Source organism: Agelaius tricolor, unplaced genomic scaffold, assembly GCF_023055355.1.
Source record: "Agelaius tricolor isolate 1412-34295 unplaced genomic scaffold, bAgeTri1.0.p SCAF_8, whole genome shotgun sequence".
NCBI classification, from domain to species: Eukaryota; Metazoa; Chordata; class Aves; order Passeriformes; family Icteridae; genus Agelaius; species Agelaius tricolor.
In genome coordinates, this window is record NW_027269268.1 from 19,802,848 (window position 1) to 19,824,388 (window position 21,541).

Sequence of the window (21,541 nt, forward strand, 5' to 3'; positions counted from 1 at the left end):
TCAGATATTTTATAATGTTCTAAGATGTTTCTGATGTTAGTGGCCTAAAAACAAAGCTGACACTGTTAGAAACTGTAGCTTAGAGAGACCAATGCACAGAGTATCCCCTCATAAGACTGCCAAGAAATCCGATACATTTTTCCATTGCTTGTGTAGAGGAAACCAAATGGAAAAGAGAAACCACAGAAACTCAGCTCAGCAGCTTAATGTCTAACAACATCTTGCACAGTAAAAATGACAAGTACAATTGGAACAGAAAACACATCTTGCTTTTCATTTCTGGGGTCCACTGCAGTCTCATACCACTGCCTGTTTTTTAACCAGGCTCAAGAAGAATGACCTCATTGCAGTTTACCACAATAAAGATGAGATATCTCTCTGGATAGATAGCAGTTGGTTTTGTCCATCCTTTTGGAAAATTAGGCATGGTTCAAACACATATTTGTGTTTTGTTTCTTCTGAGACAGCCAGCCATAATAATCACTCCATGTGCTTCGAATAACATGAGAAACTGAGACTGACTCACTGTTTCCCATTTCATTAGCTCAGGACAGGATGCAGATCCTATAAACACATTCCATGTGAGGCTTTACATGACATGGAGTTCCTTGCTCTAAGTTTGCGAACCCACTGTTTTTCATATCCCTAGAAAAACTTTTTATGGTCTCTCTCTTCCAGCTCTTCTGACTGCCCATATTTAAGCATGAAATATGACTTAGGACTGCAGTAACTTTTCCCTTCATAACTTACTTCTCTCAACCACAGTAGTTCTGCTTAAGCTTCCCTCTGACTAAGAAAATCAAATATCTACCCACCAGTAGCTCACCAACAGTGAAAGAATGGACCTTGGATGGTGCCCTCAGAAGGACCTTGGCTGTTGAGTTGCACATTGCAACTCCATTTCTACAAATATGGGCCTGAGTTATACCTGCTGCAAGTGAGTAACCATTAAGCCAGATCCTTCAAGCATGGTTTGAGTCCCCATGGTGAATCAGTAGGGTTCCAGGTGTGTAAGAATGGGAAAGACATGGAGTAGGAAAGAGCAGGAAAAACACGCTCTGTGGTAATGGATATTGTTACAGAGTCTGTTGGTAGAGCAAATAAACAATCCTCTGAGAGCCAGAGATGCAGTAGTTCTATTGGCCTTGAAAACATGTCCTGTAAAAAAAAAAAAAAAAAACAAACAGGCTAAATGTGTTTTTGTCTTTAGTTGCCTACATAAAGGCACATAGTGGAATTTTTCACATTAGCAGCTGTCTCTAAATCAAGTCACTGAGACTGAAGCAGTTCCACCCTACAAAGAAATGGTGGCTAGCTTGGGTTTTAAAGCACCTGAATACATTTATGAGCCTAGTGTTTAATATTTTTAATATTATTTTGTGCAGCAGGATTTGGATACTGACATTTCTAGTCCATTAAATATTCCAATGTTCCATTAAAAAGTTCAGAACAAAATACCTACATTTTAATATGTCCCACAGCATGAATTTTTACAGAAACTTCTATACATAGCCATTAAACTATGTTGGTTTTCTACTGCTAAATTCAAGTTCTTTGAAGTTCTACTTTTATGTAAAAATTTTAATATATGTAATAGGCAAAACCCAAGTACTTTTAAAAACAATTTTTAAAAGACAAAAAGTATAATGAAACAAAATACTCCAGTGCTGTTACAACTGCATTTTTCAATGCAAATTTACCCTGTTTATAGAAGTAAGTATACTTACTTCTATAAACAGGGTAAATTTGCATTGAAAAATGTAAGTCATAGGTAATTTCTGGTTTTAGCAAATTTCTGTATTTTAGCAAACACACCCAATATTGCTTTGGGTGTGTTTGCTAAAATACAGATGGAGCAAAACAATAGAGTTTGAGGTTAGTTTGCTGTTTTTATATCATTCTGCTATAAGAGTTAAAATAACCATCAATGGAAAGGATAGCAAGCATCAGTGGGAAAGGCTGAAAAACTTAGTGTGGTTGTTTCTTCACTTTAGTAAAACACCAAAGGCTGTATTTTTTGTACCTTTTTATTTTTGCTTTTGTAAAGACTTTGACAAATTGACTCTTCACACCCACATTGGAAATTGTCAGCAGCCCACAGCAAGGTAGCACTTTGCTGTCCATGTCATTACCTTTTTTATGTAGTGGTGCTTCAAGGATATTGAACAATATGTAAAATTTTTACATTCTCTAAATCTGAAGGGGATTATTTGAACCTCATAGGAAAACTGTGCATGAAAAGGCAGTGTTATGCTCCAAGCAATGTGAACTAAGAAAGAATATATAAATACAGCCAGAGACCAATATAGCTGTAACTGCAAATCCACTGTGGCTGTAAATGGTTTCCCTTTAATAATGAAATACCACACTGGCAAAAATGAATGTATAACTCATGCTACCCCAACCCTTATTGGACTACAAAATAATGGTATTTTAAAACAGAGAGTCCTTTCATTCTCTAGAGTTCTCTTTGGTCATGTTTCAAGTTTTTTTCTGCAACTTGGAGGGCTAAAATCTTACATGAAAAGATGTAGAAACTGAGTCATACAGTCACTTGTTCTGGGGCTTGAAGTGAAACTCCAGATATCCCAACACTGGCAGGAACACCACAGTTGGCAGGAGTACCAATGACCAAATTTCTCTGTGAAACAAAGAACGTGTTGGCACTGAAGCTAAGTTTCACAGTTTGAGGAAAGAAAGAAAAACATTTATTCAATAGAAGAAAAATTATTTGCTGATAGGAAGGGAAAAAGAATTCTTTTCAGTAAACACATAGAAGAATAGTCTTTTGCTGCAAAGATCTCTAGAAGCTTTTGAAACTTTAAATTATTTCTTGTTAAAGAAAAAAACTGTTTGCATTGACAAGAGTTGTGAGAATCTCTTCTGCAGCTCAGATAATCCAAGCCAGAAGCTGCAACTCAGCTTTAGCCAGAATTTTTCTTTCAGTGAGTTGTTTGAGCCATCCCTCTTCTGTTCCTATTATTTCTTACGTGCATGCTCCTGCGGCTGCCCAAGTTTGATCTAGCAGAAGTGTCTGCCTTTGAGATTAACATGAGTATCCGGGAGGGACATTGTTCTCATCATGTTCCAGGGCGCAGAAATTTGTGTTAGGGCTCTCTGACACAGAACCTGAGTTACATGACATAGTGTAAGGCAAAGACACTTGGCTCTTTCTCTTTCTTTCCCTCCCAATCCCCTATGTGAGGCTGGGGAGGCTTTTCCACACGTTTACCTACAATATGCCTGCCTTCAATGAGTTGCAGGGAACCACCACAGTCACCATACTAAGCTGCAGCAACTCCTTGGAGAGCTGCTGTTCAGATAAACAGCAAACCATTACTCATTTAGGCATTCAGACAGTTTCTCTGGGTCTCAAAACCCAAGGAAAGGATTCTGTCCTCATACCTTCATGACTCTTAGGTCTTGCAGAGATTTCATTTCAGTCAATAAAATAATATCCCTTTCTGTATCCTTCTTCTGCATTAACATTGCAGGTGGTAGCAATAAAAGGTTAGAGTCCCTCTTATTACATTAGGAACAGTACTAACCTGGGATGAATTCACTCTCTGCATTCAGATTTGTCATCTTTATGGAAGGCTCTCTGCTACAGCAGTTATTGCTTTCCTAGCCCATTCTAACTTTAAGTCCTGAGTCAGCAGAAAATGAGCATAAAAACAGAGCGCTGGTGCAACTCCCTTGCATAAGCTCTGATGAACTTGGCAAAAGTGTCATTGTGTGGCCCACCACTTTGTGAGTCAAGTTTTTATTTCTGTGGGATCCTTTTCGACAATGCTGAGAACACAGTCCAGCTATGGAGAGCATACATGTTTGCATCTCTCATGGATGCAAATACTCAAGTTTGTCCAAATGAAATGCCAGAAATTCATTGCCTACCATCAGATTTCTGTTGAGCACCAGCTTCTGTCACCTGCAGAGCACGTGTCAGAATCTTAAGATGTAGCAATGTAATTTCTTTAAACAAAAGTTCTGTCAGTCTTCTCCCAGTTAACAAGCAGTAGGACAAGAGGAAGCGGCCTCAAGTTGCATCAGGGGAGGTTCAGGCTGGATATAAGAAAGATTTCATCACAGAAAGGGTTGTCAAGCATTGGAAAAGGATGCCCAGGGAAGCAGTTGATTCATCATCCCTGGAGATATTTAAAAGATGTGTGGATGTGGCACTTTGGGACATGGTTTAGTGGTGGCCTTGACAATGTTGGGTTAGCAGTTGGGTGCAATGATCTTAAAGGTCTTTTCCAGCCTAAACAATTCTGTAATTCCACACATAATGCCAAGCTGCTACCATTTTCCTCATCCCATGGATGAAACAGCACTGTGGCTGGAAGCACTGTGGGTTAGCTCTTGGAAGTTCCTGCATGTGAAGCCATTCCAAAATTTCCCCTTATAGCTAGAACCTGTCATGAAGAAAAAAGTGGTTAATTACTGAAATAAGTAGAGTTGAATATTTAATCAGTCAGGCTGTTTATGAGGTCAATTTTTCCAGTTTTTCCTGAGAGCTGACAAAGAAGGAGAAGAGCAAACATATTGCACTTCATTCTCATTGTGGTTGAAGCTTTGTGATTAATTGCCATCAGTTGCATTGAATCTCTAAGGGGCAGAGCACAGGACTATTACAAGATCATGTTTTGATAGCCTTCAACTCTAGAGCTCTGCTAAGATTTCTTCCACAGATGTTGGAAAAATTGCTGTAAGAAGGAGGGATACCAAAATTTTGCACTCTGTCCTGAGGAGGAGAAGAGAGAGAATCTGTGCTGGTTGATTAGACAACTCAGGTAAGAGGCTTGCTTTGGGGGTCTGTACTCCCATCCCATGGCACATGGGAATAAAAAAACCTTTCCATTACTAGTTGAGCAGATACAGTCAAGGCTAGTTGCAACTTCTCAAATTTAAAAAAAAAAAAAAAAAGAGAACCCATTTCCATGTCAAAGAAAACCCCCCACCCCAGCTCTAGCTGCACAGCCCAGAGCCTCTCGCTGCTGGGGCACCTTGTTGGAGCCACTTCCTCTCCCTATTCTGGTGGCCCTTGCATCCTGTTGGTTGCAGGATGGCAGCTCTCTCAGGGAGACTCTCTAACATGAAGCAGCTGTGATTTTCAGCAGGGCCACTTTACACAGCCCAGAAAAGAGCCAGCTGAGGGCTCTTGTTGCTTGTTTTGCTCCTCTGTTCCTGGCTGTGTTATCCCCCTCTACCTGGGCTCACTCACTGCTCACAAACATGTGCTTTGAAAGTATCCCAAGCTCCAGTAGGAAAGCTGGTGATGTATAATATATCCTAAGGAAAGATTTGCCTCTGTTTAAAAACCTTCCTGACCTCATGACTGAAGAAGAACAAAATAATGTATTAACAAAAACATGGTTCACTGCCAAAGAAAAGGAGTTCCTGTAAGGACTGAAACAATAAATCTCCTCTGTACTGAACTCCCAGAGGGAGTATGTTGTATTTCCTCCTGTTCTTTATCAAAGTCCCCAAAATAAGCAGGAATGGGCTGTGACCAGGCACAGTCACCACACACCTTTTTCCATGGAGTAATTAAGGCCTGCCTCAGAGTGAGAGCACTCCCTGCCCAGCTGCACAAGGGAGAGCTGACAGCACTACCACCAAGCATGAAGCTCCTGGCGACTGCCTTCTTTTTCCTTGCTGTACTCTGTGTTTGCACTGTGGGAGGTAAGTTCTTTGGCTTTTTTGGATAGGCTTGTCACATCTCTCAAGTGGTTTGTGAACAAAAGCTGAGCTGTCAGTCGGTGTGTGCTTTTTCTTCATTTCTACTGCAGTGATTGAAAGACTATGTGTTGGAGGAGAAGGTACTAACTGGCAGCTGAGTTATATGTGTTCTGTGAAAAACTTTCCTGCCATTGTATTTTTGTGACAGTTTTCTTTCTAGGTGTCATGAAGCTCCTAAATCTGAGAGGAGTCAAAAGCAGAGGTGTATTTACAAAAGTTTGCAGTTCTGTTTTTCTTCTACATGTTAAAGCATTTTTTGCAAAGATGGCTTTAAGGGGACAATTGAAATGCCTGAAAGATTTTGCAGTTTTTGCACTTGCAAATTAGATCCATCCTGATAGATTTCCCTTGCACTATGCCAGCTATAGGTTTGGCCAAGAATGTCTTTAAGAAATTATTTTATTTTTGGCCCCAAAGATATAGGGACTTAAAACATCTGTCAAGTGTCAGATAATGAGGGCTGCAAGCCCAGGGGTCACATTGGTTACTGGGCACAGTATCTTTTAGATATGATTCTTAAATGCACAGATTTAATACAACTTATGGTGTTCAGGTGGTCACTGAACTGATGTTTTCGTTATTCTTCAGCTTGAAGGATCATGCTTTTAAAATGGAATTAACTAGTAAAACCCAAAAGGGTGAAAGAATCTGCAACAAGGGCCAGAGTCTATCATCACCTTTGCCAAAAGATACATTTGAAGATACATAAAATCTGCCTTTTATCTGTACGCTCATTTCCCATCTCTCTGGGCTACAGCTTCCACAAATGCCTATAGATTTCCTGAAAAGGATCTATTAACCAGAATTAAAATTTGATAACACTAGATTACCTGATCTAAATGAAGTTAATCAACTTTTGCTCAGGTTATGTGTTGAAATCTAGTATTATGTGGTGTATCTTATTCTATTGCTTGGGCTCATTGCTGTTAGGAAAACAGATCAATAAAGGAGATTAAAAATAAACCTGTGCCACAGAAAGAACTGCTTTTAAAGTTATGTTAAGTAAGTACAAGCCCCAAAAGTCTGTCTTGGGGTGCTATTTATTCTCTGTCTGCTACTCCTTGTAAAAATAGTCTTCCTGTCATTGTCAAAGCTTTAATTTCACAATTTCTGAAAAGCAAAGTGGAGTTGCATCAAAAAGAGCATATTTAACACAACAGTCCATAAAGCTTACCAGAAAGCAACATACAAAGGTGGGAGGAATCCTGCTAATTTTGTACAGTCCTTTCTTAAAAAAGGATTTTTCCTCCTCTGCATGATATGAACATGGCAGAAATGATGACAGTGAATAAGCAGATTTTATATATGATACATTTGTTCTTAATGATTTTGGTTCTGTAAAACAGGGAAAAGAAGTATTTTTTAACACTTAATTGCAAGATAGATGTGGTAGTGAAATTCTATTGGTAAATTCACGCCAGAAAATTAAGGAAATTTATGGGGAAATTTGGAGTATGTTTTTTTCTACCTTGTGAAATAAAGTCATACGCTTTATAGCCAAGCTTGCTTCAGGCGGCCCCATGCACCAACCTGTTAAGACAGAATTGGTTTTATTGTCTGTTGTGCAAAGCTGGACCAGATTACTTGAATTTCCACTTTTTGTGATCTCTAAAGTGCTCTGGTCATCTGGGCTATAACAGCAGAATCTTGTAATCTGAAGCTGGGAAGTGATGGTGAGGAGACTCACACCAGTCTCTCTTTTTTGAGCATTGGAGACAGCAACAAGACTTTTCTCCAGCTATTTAGTGTTTTTAAATGATAAATTATATTATAATTATTATATATAATATGATTTTTAGAGAAGGCCAAATCCCACCCCAGTGTTTCAATACTCCCTCCCCCAGGTTTTGGAGTAATTTGTTTTCAAAGCTCACCAAGACAAATGTGAGGGCTTCCAACTTTTTCATACGCTACACACAAGGTGTTTCTCTGTGTATTTTTTGTATATCATACATAGGACATTTCCACTGTGGTTAGTAAAGAATATACCTGGTCTTCTGTGGGGCTTCCGAATTTCATGCTTTTTCTTCAGCTGTATGCTCATAGTGCTTTTCTTTGCAATTTTCTTACTTGTCCTGGGATCTTTCATCTTCAAAAGCCCATAATGTTTCAGTGGAGTCAGCCCTCTGTCAGCACATTACTAGAGGCTCAGTTAGGTACAGATGTGGAGGCTGATAGCCCCCTGACAACTTGTTCCTCCTACCTAGACTTTTCTCAACCCTCTAGGGAGTTAAATGGCATGCTTAAAATAGGAGTTTCTTCATGCTCATCTCAAGGTGTTCAGTTCTCCTGGCATATTGCCCTTTATTCTTACCTGTTCCAAAATGTAGCTCAAATAAAAATGCTTTCTAGGTTGGTTCACAGCATTTTCAGCTTTAAACAGTCAGCACTGGAATGTGTCAAAAAATACAATGTCAAATTATAGTAATCAAATATGAATGCTCTTGAATCTGCCCTAGGATGTAATTACTTTAAAAATGCATAAAGGTGAACTTGTTTCCTTCTAAAAGATGAGAGGAGAAGCCTTGGCATGTGCTTATAATGTAAGTGTTTAGATGTTGCATTTTCTTGTGCCTTGGTCTTGGAATACAGTGTGGCTGTGGCTGCACAGCAAACATCCTCCACACAGTAGTGCTGGTAGCACAGCACTGCATCCTTCTCACCCAGGCACCCAGGCTGGTGTCTTGCAGAAGTGGTGGCAGAGGACAGAGGGCTGTGCTCCTCCTGGCATCGGGCTGGGCATGTCCAGGTTGTGCACCTGAGCGGAGGGGCTGGAATGAGTCACCCTGTGTTGGACATCTCCAGGGCTGGGGTGTTAACACCTGATTGCTGACCCCTGTTGACAGCCAGAAGTAGCTTTATCCGAGTGCTCTGTCAGTGTGGATGGCACCACAAAGAAACAAGGGACTTCTTTTTTTGAAAGGTAGGAGCAAATCTTGGCATTGAGAGTTTGGTCCAAATGCCCCTGAAGTAATTTGGAGCTGCTCTGTTTCACTGTGGATCAGCCCTAAAATATGAGTTTCCCAGCCCCTTTCCTCATTATGGGGATGCTGTGTAGCATCCCAAACCTATAGCACAGCTGGTTAATCCTGACTCCCAAGCTGATAGCTTGACAAAAGTTCCACTGAGCCAGGGCTCCTGTAGTTACTACACACATTTGCAGCTGTCTGAATGCTGCTCTTGTTGATGTAAATTAGAGGAGATGGATAGCCTTTTCCTTTTCCAGCTTCTGTGCTCTCTGCTCACAAGCCCTCAGGTATTTTAAAAATTAATTTTTAAAATTAAATACTAACTAAACTGTTTTGAGCAGTGAAAGCTTTTGAGAATGGTCTCACCTCACTCTGGGTTATTATTCATGTTTGTTCTCTGGAAAACCAGCAAGGCACAGACAGTCAAAGTTGGATCATTGTCTCATTTCTGGAAATTTGAGAAATGTGAATGGGGTTTAGATATTACTTTCTTACACCTTTGACTTGCTGGAGCCAAAGGTTTGGATGTCTTGAGGATTTGCCTGTTGTGAAAAAAAAAAAGAAATTGTACTTGGTGCTTTCACTGTTTTTCACTGTTTCTAGCGGTTTGCCAAGATTAGCTTTGTGAAAAATCAAATTATAGTGCTGGAACTTATGATAGCCTTTAATGGAATATTGAATTTTTATTCCTGTGCAGATTTTTTTTTTTTTTTTGGTTGTTTTTTTTTCCCCTGCTGCCACATTCCTTTCATTCATTAGATCCTTTGCATTTTGGGGCAGCTTTTGACTAATGGAGTTTAAAGGTGTATTTATTACTGGACAGAAGGAAACTGCATATTGTATCCCCAAACCTGAAAGCAAGTTTACCGCATTTACTGAGGATAGAAGCAGATGGCTTGATACCTGCTTGGTTATGATTTACAGCCAAAATAAATGGAAACTGAGTATTAAGGGCAAGTTGCCTACAGCATTCAGTTCCAAACCTGGGAAAACATAATGCTGTATAACATGCCCAAAAATTGATTATTTTTTCTGAAAATTTACCACAATGTCTTGTCTTTTCTTTAGCTGACTCTTTTTATCTCTGTTCAAAACTGGAGTTCTTATTAATCTTCACTAGTTTATAAATTAGGAAAAAAAGATCTGCTGAGGTTTGGTTTGGTGGGTTTTTTTTTTTCCTAATTAGGAAAGTACCTCGAATTTGGACTCAAATTGTTTATACATCTGAGTCCTGTGTGGAAAAACCTGCTGAAGTACTTTAACTTTTTTTTTTTTTGTACTATAATTTATACTGCAAAAGTAAAAATTGAAAATAATCTTTAAGAATCTCTTAACCTTCAGATGGGAGTACATTTAACTGGTACTATTTGATAGCCAGACTAAGTTCAACATGTAAAATTAGTAAAATCTCATGGAAAACCATCATTTTTATTTATGGCCTTTATGAAATGGGGTGGGGGGAGAGGGTGGTGTTGTTTGTAATTTTTGCTGCAGCAGCTCAAGGAAGACTCATTAATGGGTTTATGTCACAATTCTGTAAACAGAGAGACAAGTTGGATTTGTGTGCAGCAGGTGTTATTTCCAAATGGAAGTGAGGAATTAAATATTTGGCTCCTTCAGAAAACAAACAACTAGTTTTGGTTTCAACTAGCACTCTAAAAATGGGTTTCTCTATTAAAATAGGTCTCCCTTTAAACCAGAAAGGTCAAAACTCTGATTTGCAGCCCTGCAAGTCACTGTCATTGTTCCAGCAGCTGGCATATCAGGTAGCAATACCTTGGCACTCCTCTTGTCAAAGTGGATCCTTGGATGCCCTAACCGTGGCATGTGGTATCAGCCAGACCTACCTGCCACAGGAAAAGGAGTTTGACAAAATTTAATATGATCTTCTCTCCACACTGTGCCTTCTGGTCCTACCTTCCCATGAGAGAAGACTGAGCTGATGATCACTTGCTGATATGATGACTTGGAATAAAATTCAGCAAGTGTCATCTGCTGGGGTGTTGTAGGAAGGGGTAGGAAGCTCTCTGCTGCCACCCACACATGTACTAGAGGCTGGTCTGGAAGGGTCCAAATTAATTTCAAAATACTTTTTTTCTCAGCAGTCAGAGTGGCCAACAACCCCTTTCAGGCCAGACTAACTAGCTGGTACTCCAAAGGTTATGTTTCAAACTAGGAACAGGACAAGGATTTTCTGGCTGCTTTTATGTGGAAAATGGATACTTGCCTTTGGTAGAAGTGCAAATTCTATACATCAGTAGATCAATAGAGTAGTTTTACAACAATTTTGAATGCTTTCTTTTTTTTTTTTTTTTTTGCAATGGCAGTAATGTGCTTCCAGGTGTTAGCTGCATGTTGTAGATAGCAATGCATCTCAGGTTTCTGAAACCACAGAGCAAGTGGCACATAATTTTGCATCACAATTTTCTGCTGTAACCATTCTGCCTTGTCTTATCACTTTGACAAAATTATGTCTTTTGCTGGGATGGGAGCACTACACCAGCCTTTCTGTCTGAAGATTTCTACAAGATAAGTAATCATTCTAAAAAGCACATTCAGTTTGTCTTAATGGTATGATTTCTCAGTGTGATTGATGGTGTGATTTACTTGGTGTGAGGAGTGTCAGTGTAACTTTAGGGTTAAATCAATTAACATTATGATATTAATGAGATGTTTGTTCTTCCTGCAGATTTCTTCTTTCATAATCTTTAGCAGGAGATTAATGTTGGGTTTGGGCTTGAGAAATTCAGCTATTGAAGCAACAACTGATAAGAATGGCAAAAACTTTGGATTTTAGTTGGTCTGAGGAAAACAGTGCCAGGAGATTTTCTAACCTTCTTGGCCAATTTGCATTATTTACCTCTGCAAAATATTTATTTGTTGAGGTATCTTTCCACTGCATAATAATTACCTGAAGTGATCAGAACCCCATATATTCCTTAATTTTTTACTACTTTTCCTACTTTTTCTCATGCTCAACATTGAGTCTAAGGTTTTGTTTGAAATACAGTGTTGATAACCTTCTAAACATTACTATATGGGTGCTGTCTATCCCATTGGGAGGGATATACCATTGGGAGGCCTGAAATAATCTTTCCTCTACAGATGAATTACTCCTTCTCATCTCAGCATGGGTTATATATCACAACAATATAGATGATGTAAATATAGGTGTTTGCAAACTCATTCAAAGGTTATAGAAGCAAAGAAATCACCAAATATTTCTATACAAAATGGCAAAAATAGGTGATAATTACTCTGCAAAGAAATGTGTAATTCAAATCCTTTCCACCCAAATTCCAGGTCTCATGTCCAGCAGAGAGGGGCAGCTTTTGACATGATACATGGCTGATGCTTCCATGGCCATTCAAAGTCCACAAAAGCAATAATTTGGGGGTTTTCTTTACCCAGGAATTCTCAACACTCTGAAACTTCTGCCGAGTTGTCAAACCTCATCTACCCCTAACTCCTACAGATACTCCTAAAGTCAGAAATGTGTGGTGTGTTGAAGGAAATGTTTGGGGCCAGTGTGCAATTCCACTGTTGTTACTCATTCTTGCAAAGGACTGTTAAAACCTCTTTGTGAAAACTACTGAATTCTTTGAATTATGGAGCTTTCTGGACGTCCTATAGAGTCCAGATGGAGTCTGGACATCCTCTGTTTTGACTCAGATCACATAACCCTTGGAAGTTGTAGCTACACCAAAGGCTGGCTGCCCAGAAAGGCTCTTTGTCGTGGTTTGACAGGAAGTAGGTTTTCTGGGATATGCTGTGGTCACCAATAGGTGTTCAGATTTTAATATTGGCACCTGGTGTGGCCACTGGGCACATGGATATGCCTCTGAGAACACAGGGGTTAAAAAGCAGAGCACTCCCGTGGGAAGTTCTCTTGGGTTTTGGCGGGGAAAGAGTTTGGATCTCTCCCCCATCCAGCTGCTGCTGCTGGGCCGGGGAGGGCAGCCATACAGCCGAGTGAGGTAGGCCGGGGCTTGGACCGAGAGGGGAGGTGAAGAGGCCCCAGCATGGAAGGGTGGGAGAAGCACCAGGAAGTATCAGGCAGCTCCCCCAGGAGAGAGAGAGAGAGAGAGAGAGAGAGAGAGAGAGTACAGCCTGTGCCTGTGACTGCTTCCTTGGAACTTGATAACATGTGCCGGCAGCACAGCCGAGAAGGAGAAGAAGGGGGGGTGCAGCGAGAAAGTGTCTGGCCGCTTGTGGGAGTCTCCGGGTGGTTGGAGCCCGAGCTTTTAACCCTTTTTTGGACAATGAAAACTTTGCAGAACATTAACTTTTCCTAGAAGAGAGATAGAGATGAAATGGAAGAAGGAAATGTGTAAGTGTGAAGGTCTGGGCAAGTGAAAGATTTTGGAAGAGTAGAGAAGAATCTTAGGTGGGAAGAGATGATGGAGTGGCTTTAGCTGGACTCTTCTTGTTATAGCCATGGACAGAACCATGTTTCCTGTGACACAGAGACTGCATCCAGGGGGAGGCAATGGCTCAGAGCCAAGAGGATTCAGTGTTGGTACCCCTCGGCCCCAGGGGGTGAAATCTGGGGGGGACAGGTGTCCCAAAAGTGAAACTGCGCTCTTTTTGGAACGGGACAAAGCATCCTTAAACGATGACCCTAGAAGGAGCTCTGGTCCATGTGCAGTGGTGAGAGCACTGGACATGAAAGGAAGAGGTCACGATGGCAGATGTTCTCCAAGCGGTGCCACGAGTGACATGGAAACACACGAGGTTTCAACTGTGTTTCCAGGGGAAGCCTATGGCACAAGAAGGACTCCTCTCCTCTTGATGAACTGAGAATTGATTATCTAAAGGGTGGTGATGGACTAAGAGTTGAAATTTGGGGGATGGATGTATTGGAATTTGGTGGGGGGAGGAGGAAATGTTTCTGGAAGGTTTTCATTTTCCCTGTGTGTTTCTTTTTACTTAGAGTTGTAGTTTAGTTAATAAAGTTTTTTTTCTTTATTTCTAAGTGGGGGCCTGCTTTGCTTAGTCCTGGTCTCACAGCAGACACCAGGGAGAAGGTATTTTCATGGGGGCACTGGCATTGTGCCAGCGTCAAACCATGACACTCTTCCAGCAAAACAATTTTAGGTTCTCTTTAGGAAGCTTTTTTTCTTATAAAAGTAGTTTATAAATATATTTGCTGTTATTCAGAAGATAGCAAATGTATTTTAAAAAGTGTTAGGCTTGCAACAACTCACTAGTTTCCAACATGCCAGCAACAAAAAAAAGGACTTACTCGAGATCTATGCCAAATAACCCAGTCCTTGAGATGTGCAAGGGAAGGACACAGTACACGTACTAGAGACAAAAAAATCCTCCCAGTGCACAGTGGTTTTTTGGTTCTCTGCACATTTTATCCTGTCTAGTTCAAATGACTCCAGAGGATTCCACTACTTTTGCAAGCCATCCCCAGTGCTAATGGAGTCATGTGGCTGGCATGTCTTAATGCTCTTGAATTTAGGTGAACTAGTGCCCAATTTATCTTACTGACTTAGAGATGCTTTCTTGTAGTGCACTGTCTGCCTCCTCCCTATTTGCTTTCGCCTTGCGTTTCCAAGAGCTGGCAGGAACTGCTGTATCCAGATGCAAAATAGAAAGTGGGGATTGATCATTCATGGGACGAAAGGTTGAAGAAGAGCAGAAAGGTTTGTGTAGGTATGGAACAGCTCATTCACAATTGTAATGTAACAGTTGTAATTGTCCTGGGAATACAATTGCTCTAATTGCCAATGAAAGTACAAGGGATGTCTTTAGCTGTTCACCAGCATGATGGGATCAGCTCCCAGCTCACCATGGCTTCCCAGTGCACTGACTGGGAGCTGGGATTTTGACAGGCCTGGGAATCCTGAATGCAGACCACTCTGTTGCCCTAGGAAGCTGTTTTTCAGAGTGGGAGCCAGCGTGGCTAATGCAGCAGTTCCCACTGCTCTTTGGTAGGATGAGTTCTCAGTGCTGACACTCTGTTTCAAGTCTCTTTGTAGTAACTTTGTTTTTAAATGGGAATACTTCGTTACATAAAGCATATGAGAAGATTTTCAGTTTTGCATCTGACCTTAGCAGTAGTATCAGATTGGTAGAAATTCAGAACAACATGAGTTATAATCAGCTTGGCAAGATAGAGACAGGCAAGAGAAGGTCTTCATCAGCTGTATGTGCCAATTAGAGGAATGAGATATTTTCGAAGTGTTCCCTTCATCCTTGCCTGTAAAGTAACTCCAGTGAGACTGTGCTGCATGCAGGGCTTGCAAAGCCCATTTGGGGCCTTCCCTTTGGGATATTCTGTACCATTTAACCTTTGTTCTAGGCAGTGTGGAAAAGATGAAGAGAGTCTCAATGGACCAGTGAGCATGGAATTACATTAATTATAGAAGGAATTTACAGTGTTTCCACAGAGTTTTCTGACAGGAACTGCTTTTGGATGTTCCAGAGGCTTTCAGAGCTTTGTCAGGAACAGAATGGCATGGGCGGGTGTGGCTAAAATGGGTGTCTGGGCTGATCCCGGATGTTCTAAAAATAAATACATCATAGCAGACACTGCAGTGACCCTTTCCTGAATTATACAATTAGTCATGCTGCTGGAGATGCACTTGGGTCACAAACATAGCACAGAGCTATATGACTTTCCTAACTTCTGCAGCACATTGAAAAGGAGAGCTGCTGATTGACCGGGGCTCAGCTTCCGCTCTGGCTGTTCTGTATCTTCCCTACCCAAACGTGCTCTTTCATGGGAAACAAAAATAGGTTTGCCAACAGCATGTTAAGGAAAAAGCATTGTAAGCATTACAATTTTCTCTCTGCCTTCTGGGTGGGGGTGAATTGCACCAACACTTATCCCTTCCTGTTGCAAGGAAAGGGGCTCTCCTTTATTTCTTTTTCTCCTTCTGTTCAGCAATGCACAATATGTATAAAGCTTTCTATATAAAATAGCACCCTCTAAGGACATTTTTCAAATTTATTTAGCTTGACTAACACAAAGGGAGGGGGTGGCAGTTCATTTTCTGTATGTACTATAATATAGTCCTTAGAAACTCCTAGCTTTTATCTTACACGTGGACAAACAAATACATCATAATCAAAGGGTGACAATCTGGTGGTTTAAATAGCTTTAAAGGGTTTAATTAAAACCTGTTAAATACTTTTAACAGGTTTAAATAAAGAGAAGTGCAGAGCTTGGAGCCTTCATTCAAGGAAGGCTGGAGTGCTGATGAGCATGCTGAGCGCATTTATCGTTCTATGGAGTGCAAACAATGTACTCATCCCTCTGTAGTACACAGTAATAGAGATATCCACCAACCTTCACGTGAGCAGAAGGCACACTAAGAAAACTGGTGATTAAAAGCCTTTCATAGGGAGTTTGCTTTTCTTCTAAGGCAATAAAAAACCCCCTTAAAACTGGCTATTTAAGTGCCCAGATTTCTATGTCCACACATGCAGAGAGGCAAATCATGCTGTTCTTGGGTTGTTTCAAATACTCAGTGATACAGGGGCACTCATCCAACATTTCTCATTAATGTTTTGAGGAGGGGAGCCTTACCAACCTACAGCCATGCTGGCTGAGGCTGGTCCTTGGCATCTGCCTTGTCAATATTGCTTTGTGTAGCAGGTCCCTAAGCAGTAGCTGTTTGCTGGGAGCTGTGAGCAGGCTTTGTGGGAGCCTTTTGCCTGGGGTTGGTGATTCCCAGGAGCTCTCTGCTATGCTTAGTGTTGGGTCATGCTAGCCCCATGCCTGGGTGAGCAGGAGGAGCTCTGGGGCAGTGCTGGCACCAAAGCTGCATTTCCTGTCTTCTCTCTGTTCCCTGCTGGAAAAATTGTGGCAGCTACCTCCCTTTCCTTCCTCCCCTCAGTTCTTACTGCTGGCTGCCTTCAGCCCACCCAGTTTATGTTTCCTCTGCAGAAACCAAATCCCACATTGCCCCAGTTGCTGCTGCCCATTCCCATGCAATGCAGGAGGAGTCCTGGCCCTGTCTCCTTTTCCAACTATGGGGCTTCACATTTATGCTCTCCCTTCCTTAATATCTATCCCTTTTGACTGTTTTCAGGTGCTTTTGCCCTTTGTGGGGAGTGTTATGTGTCTCTGACCCAGGAACTTCTCCCTGCCTTTGTGTCCTCCCCATGCTCATGCCTGTAAGTTTTCCCCCCTCTTGTGCAGCACACTGTCTCTGTCATGTGACACCAGCCTGCAAACCCGGACCAGCAGCTACAGAGAAGAAGTAGAAACTTGACCTTGTAAAGTGTAAAATCTCCCCATGTAGGATTTGTATAGTTTGTTTTTAGTTTGTTGCTGAAGAGAGACGTGACTGGAAGGAAGGTGACAGCTTGGCAAACCGGAGGTGGTTTCCCACCTCCCTAGGCAGTGGGAATCACAGGCTTCCAGCTGGTTGGCATCAGGCAGCAAAGGATGTGGCCTTTCTCCCTGCCTTATGGTTTTAGCATTGCCTGCAGTATCTAAATACACCTCACAGGGATTCACCTCAAACATGGCCAGTGTAACTCTGTTCAGGGTCTGCATTGTCCTTCCAGCTGCCAATGTGAGAATTTCACAGCAGAGAAAATCCTGAGGTGGAAAACGCCTTATGTTGCAGGAGGCTGTGTTAAGAGCTTTGGCAGCAGTGCAAAACCATTGTGAGACCAGGCTGGAAAAACACTGTGCAATTCTGGCTTTTGGTGATAGTGAAGTGGCAGTGACCAGCATGGGGCTGTTACTGGGGACACAGCTTTCCTTTCACCAGGGGCTGTCACAGCCTGAATGGTTGTGTGCAGGTCCTGTTACAGGCACAGCTGAATGTGTGTGTGAGGCATGCCACACTTTGGGTATTGCTTACCGTACTAAAGAAATGTGGAAACACAAAGTTTTTGGGGTGTTTTGAGTTTGCTTCAAATTCAGGAAGCTTGCAAATGGCTGTGTTTAATTTAATATCCTTCCACACACTTATCTGCTGTGTCAGCTGTTATCAGCTTCAGCCATTCACAGGATTACATCAGAACCTTGGTTCCCATTTAAAATCTAGTTTATGCGAATTTAGAAGGAAAATCTTAAGCATGAGTCCTTAAGGATGAAACACTAGAAACTATTAAATACTAGAAACAGTATTACTTCTCTAAGATGAATTCTTTCAGAGAAAAATACCTGGGGGAGAGGGGTTATTCCCTTTTTTCTAAAAATTTATTTCTGGAGCATTTCATCAATTTTTTTTTTATTATTTTTGCTCTTTGAATAGCAAGAAAGGAGTTGATGTTTCCAAACAGCACTGTTAAAATTGCACTTAAACCTCTTCTATTAGTATATCTGTATTTTTGTTCTTTGGATAATGTATGAACCTTTATACAAAATGCACTACAAAAGAAAAAATAGATTTATCTCAAAAGTTAGGGTAAATGGTCATGCACTGGAAAGAAAGACAAATGAGTAGTGAAAACAGAAATAGGAGAAGTGCAAGGACTGTACTGGGCCTGGGGAAAGGTGAGATAAGAGGATGTAGGGATGAAGCAGCATTAAATGAAAGAGGAAACATAACAGACAACAGAGCTCCAAGGTAAGAGTAAGCAAGTCGTTTACTTGGTGTCAGGCAGCAGCTATTTCTTGGGACCTCTGAGTTCCCAGATCTGTACCAGAGTGTCTACAAGGACAGCTATTTCTTTCTTGAAAAAGGACCTTTTTTTTTTCTTTTACTTGAACAGTGGTTACAGGAGGCTCTTTCATGGTCACAAGGGCTGGCAGAATTATCATGGGCTAGAAAGACATCACTATTTATTTCTGATGGTGTGGAAAAACAGAAATCAAAAAAGCAGCTTTGACTTCTCCATAACTTGTGTGTAGTTGCAAAGGCCCAGGGTCACACAAAAAACCCCATAATATAACATCCTGAAAGAGAGTAGGTTTCAGATATTCCAGATATTAGGAAGACATTTTTTACTAGAATTAGAGTAGAATTAGTGAGGGTGGTGAGGTACTGGAACAGGTTGCCTGGGGAAGCTGTGGATGCTTTTTCCCTGGAAGTGTTCAAGACCAGACTGGATGAGCTCTGAGCAAACTGGTCTAGTGGAAGATGTCCTTGCCAACAGCAGGGAGACTGGATTTAGATCATCTTTAAGATCCCTTCCAACCCAAACCATTCTGTGATTCTATGATAATACATAATACACAAACATAATATGAACACCTGTAGGTTCTGCTTTATAACCTTGAAGCAAGGAATTATCATGTGCAGGATTCTCCAGGACACCTCTTTGGTAATTGCTCCCAGGTAGAGCCTGTAGAGCATTGGTCAGGTTTGGAGTGGGAATATATCACATCCTCATCAGCAAAGTGGTGAAAGCACCAGCTTCTGGCTGTTATGCCACCAGTCTGACACAGGCACTGAAATACCTGCAGGGTTTATAGTCCAAATCCCTTGTCCATTACCTCTCATTCAAACTGCAGAGGACATTAGTTTATTCCTTTGCCTTGGCTGCAGCTCCTCCTGCACCTACTGACTGCTGTTGTTGTGCCTTCCATTAATCCTTCCCTCTCTAGGCTGAGCAAATGTAATTTTTGCAATCCTTCCTGAGATGTCATTTTTCTCTAGACTCCTGATGATTTTTATGGTTCTCTGCTAACTCCCCACCTCCTGAAGTCCACATCCTTTTTCACATGCTTCTGAAGCTGGACCAAGTACTTCATCTGAATGAAAGGATTTTAGCCATGTGGTTTTGTCTATCTAGTGCACTGTCAAGTGAAAGAAATATCAAACAGGCCATTCCACTTGTTATCTGCAACAAGAGTGACTTTTCCATAAAAATAATATCCTTTTAAAGTTAGGTATTGATGCCAAACCAGAAAGCACTTAAATTCAGTAGTTCATGTAATGAATATAATCAGTATCTATTTTGAACTATCTATTAATCTTTAAAAATGTTTTTGCTTTGGCATTTGGTTTTCTATTATCTGTTTCATGTGGTGTTTCAAACTTTGTGGTTCGTAACCTGTGGTATCCTGTAGGGTGTAAACAGAAGTACTGATATAATAACATGCAATTTTTCGCTTTTTTAATGCTTTGATTGTAGCAATAACAGGCACCCAATTAATAGGAGATCAGAACCTGTCTCTCTTTCTAGTGTAAAGGTAAAAATAATAAGAGAGAGAGAGAGAAAAGGTTATGAGAACTCTAAGCTCAGATCTTAAAGACTGAAGCCTACATCAAAAGCTGCAGTCTGAGGACAACTGTGGTCATCAGTCAGTCCTGTCTCGATTCAAGGGCTCCTTCTGAATTTTAAAGAAGAAAGTAAGTTCAGTGTTCTGGTTCATCCATTTCAAAATCTGAAGACCAATGCTTTCATTTTAGAACAAATATATCATTTAAATCCAACCTAGGAAAGACAATAAATGGAAATGCTGTGAACCTGAAAAAAAGCCCAAACAAGCCACAACAGTTACTCTCTTTTCAGTTTGGTCTTGTGGCCATGTCACATGTTCTTGGATCTTAATTCCTTCATATTTTTCCCTGTGACCCTGTCTTACTGTCTCTAGACCTTTCTGCCCTTCTCTTCTTCCTCTCTTGTTATGTTTCTCCCAATCTGGATTTCTTTTTGCCTTATTATCTGCTTTAAAATATGGTGGGTTTTGGGTTTTTTTTCTTTCTGGAACTTACCACCAGCAGCATCCCCCCTTCACTCAGCACAGTGCTGTGTCTGAGAGCCTTTTAGCTCCACGTGTATTCTTTGGACACAAGGGTGCTGCATCATGGGTCTCCCATGCTCCTTTAGCTGGGTTTACTGCCAGCAAACGGCAGTGGTTTCTGTGTGGAAACAGTGGCTGAGTAGATTTTGGCTACTCCTATGTCAGAGTACATCTATGTGCTCTCATATCAAAGGGTTCACTGCATTCAAATCTGCTAAAAAAACAGGCAATTGTAACTTTACTCAGTTGTCCATCATCTGAGCCTGCAGCCAACCTGACATGAGCAGAAAAATGAAGATTTCTGTCCCTTTCTTTGTCTATCAGCCATCTCTGATGGTGAAAATTATTTTCTCTATCATTTTTTTTGATCTCTTGCTTTTATCCCCCATAGGACTCTCCTTAGTTACAATTTAACATTGCAAATAAGAGCATAATAAGCCACCAGCTCTATCGTATCTTTTAATCAAACAGTTCCCCCCACAATCCTGTCAAGGTTTAAACATTTTTGCATGATGTTTTCAACTTAATTTTAAAGTATAGTTAATTATTCAACATTTTAAGAAAACAATTAATTCATAAAACTCTATTGTACTCTGTTAATTGAATTTATCTTAGTTTATCTCTAACCTGTGATAAAATCAACAAATAGTGAGTCATAATAGAACTGTGCCTTATATTCACTTTTTTTTTTTAGTTTTGAGGAAACCTTGGCCTATCAACACGGTTATTAAATGGAACACCTTTAAAGGATGAGTAATCTAATTATTACAATGAGCTTCCTACAAAGTCATGCTGAGTTAGAGGAAGAGTTTTGGGAAGAGTGAGTTTGGGAATGAGCTGATTGGCCAGCTAGTACATTTAGCTGGCATTACAGACATGGTAGCTACTGAGATATGTTAAAACAAAACCAGCTGAAATGTAGGCACTGTTGAAAAAACATTCTGTTCTACTGCTGTGGCCTTGTGGTGTGGGGGATTACAGGAGCTTTGTCAGCAGTACATAATGAGAATGAAGAAATTGAAAAATGCTTGCTGTTTAGGGAAACAAGATTGCCTGTAGGTCTCTCTGGATAAAATTTGTTTTCCAAGTTTTTCAAGTGTGGGCTATGAAGCATCACTCTCACTGGGTAACCATGTGGCAAGACCACCTGTATTTTAAATGCAGTGTG

General features: G+C 40.8%; 1 protein-coding gene across 2 annotated transcripts in view; it reads left to right on the forward strand.

The window, feature by feature from the left end:
* The first annotated feature begins 5,528 nt into the window (after positions 1-5,528).
* Positions 5,529-21,541, forward strand: part of EMCN (endomucin) — a 55,115-nt gene continuing 39,102 nt past the window's right edge. For both annotated transcript variants that reach the window (XM_071431850.1, XM_071431851.1), the window contains exon 1: positions 5,529-5,682. In XM_071431850.1, coding sequence (XP_071287951.1) covers positions 5,622-5,682 — 61 coding nt within the window. In that variant the 5' untranslated portion in view covers positions 5,529-5,621. The remainder of the gene's footprint in view (positions 5,683-21,541) is intronic.